This window comes from Gadus chalcogrammus, chromosome 2, assembly GCF_026213295.1.
Source record: "Gadus chalcogrammus isolate NIFS_2021 chromosome 2, NIFS_Gcha_1.0, whole genome shotgun sequence".
NCBI classification, from domain to species: domain Eukaryota; kingdom Metazoa; phylum Chordata; class Actinopteri; order Gadiformes; family Gadidae; genus Gadus; species Gadus chalcogrammus.
Window position 1 is genome coordinate 16,072,928 of NC_079413.1, and position 5,499 is coordinate 16,078,426.

At 44.0% G+C, this 5,499-nt stretch overlaps 1 protein-coding gene across 1 annotated transcript; it reads right to left on the reverse strand.

Annotated features, from left to right (window-relative positions):
* Positions 1–2,344: 2,344 nt before the first annotated feature.
* Positions 2,345–4,928, reverse strand: LOC130402064 (E3 SUMO-protein ligase ZBED1-like). Its single transcript, XM_056606162.1, has 2 exons — positions 3,310–4,928; positions 2,345–3,017 (listed from the first exon to the last, which is right to left on the reverse strand). Exons 1-2 carry the CDS (start codon positions 4,182–4,184, stop codon positions 2,345–2,347), a joined length of 1,548 nt encoding a protein of 515 aa, XP_056462137.1. The 5' UTR covers positions 4,185–4,928.
* Between the last annotated feature and the right edge of the window lie 571 nt (positions 4,929–5,499).

A 5,499-nucleotide genomic window follows, 5' to 3' on the forward strand; every position in this document is an offset into this window, starting at 1 on the left:
GTTCTGGAACGGTAACTGCCGTTCTGAAACGGTAACTGCTGTTCAGGTGGAACGGCATATGCCGTTGTGGAAGGTTAACTGCCGTTCCCAACAATGGTATGTGACACCAGCAAGCATTGAGGTCACCACAGATTAGAATATGTCGTGGATTCAATGATTCGTTTACGTGAACCAGTTCGCGTCAGTCAGTTCGCCAAGATGAGTCGTTCGTTCGTTCGTTCGTTCAGTCCAGTTTCCGTTTCCGGTAGCGGTGAATCGCATCATGGAATGCACCCATTGCATGGTTCTCCGCTGAGTCAGTCAGACTCAGTGCTACCGGAAACTCGACTGACTCGACTGAACTGGTTCAGTCGAGTTTCCGGTGAATCGAATGGTGAATCGAATCATGGTCATGGAATGTGTTTGTGCACGGTTCTGCTGACTCTGAGTCAGTCAGACTCAGACTCTCAAAGGATTGTGGAACTTAAGTCGGTCATCAGCTGCTGACTTTATCCTGAAAGGTGAGTCAATATCGTTAATTGTATATATTAAAAAAATACCCGAGATAAACGAACAATGTGTAACCCTAACCCGAAAATGTAAACACCAGGCTACTCGACAAGAAAATGTAACGAACCACCTGAGGCTTTACTTTACCTCAGAGATAATGCGTTAGTTAATAATGATATGCCGTGTGGCATATCATGCGGCATCTCATGCGGCATCTGCGCATAGTGCTGCTGCGTAGGCCTACATGGACGTTCCAAGTATGTTTACTTCATGTATCGTTGAAGCTAACTAAGTATAGCCTAGTTATAACCTACTCCTGGTGCAGTGCATGCAACAGTGTGTGCCATTTATTCAGCTACAGTATGGGAAGGTTACTTTGAAAATGTAATTCGATACTGTTACAAGTTAGTTACCCTATTAAGAACGTAATAGTATGTGTATGTGTATTATTATTAATATTATCAAAGCCAATATAACACATTTGAGTTTTCCTTTTTAACCGTAGGCTACAATAGGCCTATCCCTCAACACTGAATGAGCTACTGTGTCAACTGTTGAACACAAACTTTAACATCTTTTTGACTATGAAATCATTCTGAGATCTAATAGATTTGATTAAAAAAAGTTTTAATAATATCAAAATATATAAATAATAAAATTATTCACACACAGTGGCGGCTGGTGAATTTTATTTTAGGGGGGGCTAAAAGTTTGTAAACCAAACCCCTGTAGGGGGTTCTGGGGGCATCCTTCCCAGTAGATTTTATTGTGATTTTCACATACAAACTAAGCATTCTGACAAAATAATAAAGACAAAACATCACATTTCCTTACAAAGACGAATGGAGCCGGGGAACTAAATTGTAACTTAATTTATTTGCCTTGTAGAATTCAGCAAGATTAAAAGTGTAAATACATCAATAATAATTGGGAATTATGCACAAGAGTCAAGTATGCACTTAGACAAATACAATAAAATATCAATATAATATGTGCAACCTTTTTATGTGCGGTTGTTCAATACACACTGAAGGCATTATGCCACCATAGGTTTGCAGAGAACTATATACAATATGCACAATGAAGGCATGATGCCACCATAGGTTTGCAGAGAACTATATACAATATGCACACTGAAGGCATGATGCCACCATAGGTTTGCAGAGAACTATATAAAATATGCACACTGAAGGCATGATGCCACCATAGGTTTGCAGAGAACTATATACAATATACACACTGAAGGCATGATGCCACCATAGGTTTGCAGAGAATGATATACAATATGCACAATGAAGGCATGATGATGCCACCATAGGTTTGCAGAGAACTACATACAATATGCACACTGAAGGCATGATGCCACCATAGGTTTGCAGAGAATTATATACAATGTACACACTGAAGACATGATGCCACCATAGGTTTGCTGAGAACTATGTACAATATGCACACTGAAGGCATGATGCCACCATAGGTTTGCAGAGAACTATATACAATATGCACACTGAAGGCATGATGCCACCGTAGGTTTGCAGAGAACTATTTACAATATACACTTGAAAGGGGTGTGGTGGGGGGGTTGTGAGGTGCGCTGTAACCCAGTGTCCATCCTCGGGGGGGGGGGCGGGGGGGTGTGGTGGGGGGGTGTGAGGGGCGCTGTAACCCAGTGTCCATCTTCGGGGGGGGGGGGGGGGGGTTGTGAGGGGCGCTGTAACCCAGTGTCCATCCTCGGGGGGGGGGGGGGGGGAACAAAACCGAACATTGCCATTTAACAAACATTTTTGTCCTTTGACCAACAGTGATGGCAGAAACAAAACCCAAGAACCTCTGGGAACTGAAGAAGCCTGAATGTTCACTTCAGGTTCGCATTCAGGAACATCACTTGTTGCGCCTTGGAGGGAGACAGACGGCTGCGCCTCTCTGAAATGATCAGCCCCATCTTGCTGAACACGCGTTCAGATGGCACTGACGTGGCGACCACAGACAATCTCTCCAGCATCAGCTGAGTGAGCCGCGGATAGATCAACAATCTACTTTTCCACCAGGTCAGAGGGTTGGAGGACCTAGGGATCAGTGCCTCTTGCAGGAAGGACCGGATCTCGAGGGTCGCTTCCGCACCTGCACTAAGGTGACTAACGAGCCCTGAGACCTGCTCGTCAAAGTCACCCCAGACCATGCTCTCCTCTGTGGCTTGTCCCCCCGCAGCTCCTTCTTCCACCAGAGCTTCCTGCTGGGATGGATTGGAGATGGTCACCTGTGCTGCAGCAGTTGTGAGCCTTTGGATGGCCTCGGTGGCTGCCTGGTCATCAGAGAAGGACTTCCTCTTGAATCTGGGGTCAAGGATGGAGGATTTAGACAGCAAGGCGTTGAACTCGATCCTATGGAAACGCTTTGCCATCTCGGCGTTGAGTGAGGTTAAAAGTGACACCACCACAGGCTGCTTGAAGCATCCGGACCTCAGGTGGTTTGCATTGACCCTCTGCAGACCCCGTGCCAAAAGAATGATTTTGGAGGCAGTCACGTAGCTACAGATAGGACACAGAAAGGACAGAGTTACAGTGGGTCATCTTTGTTATGTGGAACCTTTTTTAAATGTGTTATAAATAAAATATTTATGAATTTGTTTATCTATTTATTATCCATGTATTTATGTATTTATTAAAATACTATGTATGTATATCTATTTATTGACCATATTTTTTATCGATTGACCTTTTATCTATGTATTGCCATTACCATGTGTCATATATGTCATGTCATTTATTATTCCCCAATGAATTTAATTACATAAATTAAATTAATAGATTAAATACATACCCTTCTCCACTGATCTCCACTGTCACCTCTTCATATGCCTGAAGCACCTCGCATGCCTCTTCAATGGCCGCCCACTCATCATGGGTCAAGGTGGTCACTGCTTGATTCACCAAAGCCAGGGTGGTGATGATGGCATCCCTCAGTCTCACAAAACGCTTTAACATGTAAAACGTTGAGTTCCACCGGGTGGGGCAATCCTGCAGAACCTTCAGGTCTGGCTGACCCATTTGAAGCAGAGTGGCCCTTAGCTTCTCCGCCGACAAGGAGCTTCGATGGAAGTGGTCCGCAATTTGTTTGACCTTATACACTGTTTCTGACAGCTTTTTCAACCCCCCCCTAACTATCAGATTCAATGTATGGGCAAAACAATGCAGGTGCTTCCAACGGCATTTCTGAATCGCCAAGGTTATATTTGACGCTCCATCTGAAACGCAGGCGACCACCTTGTCCTGGATCTCCCACTCACGCGTGATCCTCAGAAGATGTCCGGACAAATTGTCCGCTGTGTTTCGCTCACTGAATTGAAAACAATCCAGGAGACAGCTGACCATTTCGTAGTTCTCCACGAAATGGCATGTCACGGACATATAGCTATGGGTCGTCCTGGATGTCCAACAGTCTGTTGTCAGACACACAGCTGCAGCGTGTCCCACTCTCTCCTTGACTCCGGCATGGCAGGTGGCATAAAGCCGAGGAACCAGGAGCTTGGAGACGGTCTTCCTACCTGGTAGGGTGTAAAAGGGATTAAGGGCCTTTGTAAATGCCTTGAAGCCCCTGTCCTCCACAAATGAAAATGGCTGTAGGTCCCAGACCACCATTTTCGCCAGCTGTTCATCCAGATTTTTCTGCCGTTGCGGTGTTATCGGCCGCGACATGTACTGGGTCAGCCTGGATTGCGTAGCCTGGCCTCTGCCCCTGGAGTCTGTGGTTTGCGATGATCCCGCAGATGGTGCCTCAGACGGTGCCGCAGACGGTGCCTCGGCCTCCTCTTCCTCACCTCGCAAAGCCGGGCCCCAGGGTGCCTGGTCTTGATGTGACGGTGCAAATTGGCTGTGGACCCTCCTTTGAACGAGATTTTGTTCTTGCAAATGTAACCCCTCTGGCACCTAAGTCCTTAAGCTAGTGTGTTTATAAAACCAAGAGGCAGGGGTCATTATCTATTTTAGATTCGATGAGGAGATTGGTTGTTATACTGTAAGGATATACCTGTAATATCCACCCCAAATAACTCACACGACAACCGACAATTTAGTTTGAAGAAAATATATATATTGAAACCAAAACTTATGGAGTCAGTATTCCACAATGCAGATATCACTAGAAATATGATGGAATGAAGAACAAAATACTGCTAATACACGAAAGTACCACACTTCTAGTAATAGTAATAAACAATTTAGTATGATAACACAGTAATATAGTTAAATTCACAAAGAACCTTAAACCTTCAATATCTTTTTTCTTTGAGTTCTGGTGAGCCACAAGTGGTTTTCTTAAATGAAATTGTACCATACAAAAACCTCTGAGATCTCAGGAAAAATACATAATAAAAAAAATAATAACTAGAACTGCAAGCAGTTATGCAGGGGTCCAAGAAGTGTGCATTTCGCCGGCACAACGCGAAGCATGTGTTCGAAATTGAGGAACGGCGTATGCCAAAAGATGCAGCTGACTCCAGTGAATCTGTGGATATAACGTTTTTGACTGTGGGAGCTTCGGTGTGGGAGTTATAGCCTAAAACGCGTTTTCAGAACATTCCATTGGCCAGTTAGGAGATATATTATTTCGTCGTTTATTTGCGCCCCCTTGTGGCGAAATTTTCCAAAGACAATTTTCCTTTGCCAAATAACTCCCGCCCACATTAATAATTCTTGGCCATATTTTTTATATAGACTCGGGTTTGCCCCTTGATGGTTCCCTTATAGTTTGAAGAACATTCTTTTGGCCAATTAGAAGATATACAATTTCCTCGTTTATTGCGCCCCCTAATGGCGAAATATTCCGAATTCTTTAGTGAACGCCAGTAAGGGTAGCTCCGACATGTGTCTAAAATTTGGACTCGATCCGATGTCTATTTTTGATTTTTTGGGATTTTTGATTTTCCACGTCTAATTTAGCTAATAAACCAATATTCCAAACGCTACCGTTTCGTCGTCGAAAGTCGGATCAAAAAACTGTTGATGATTCCTT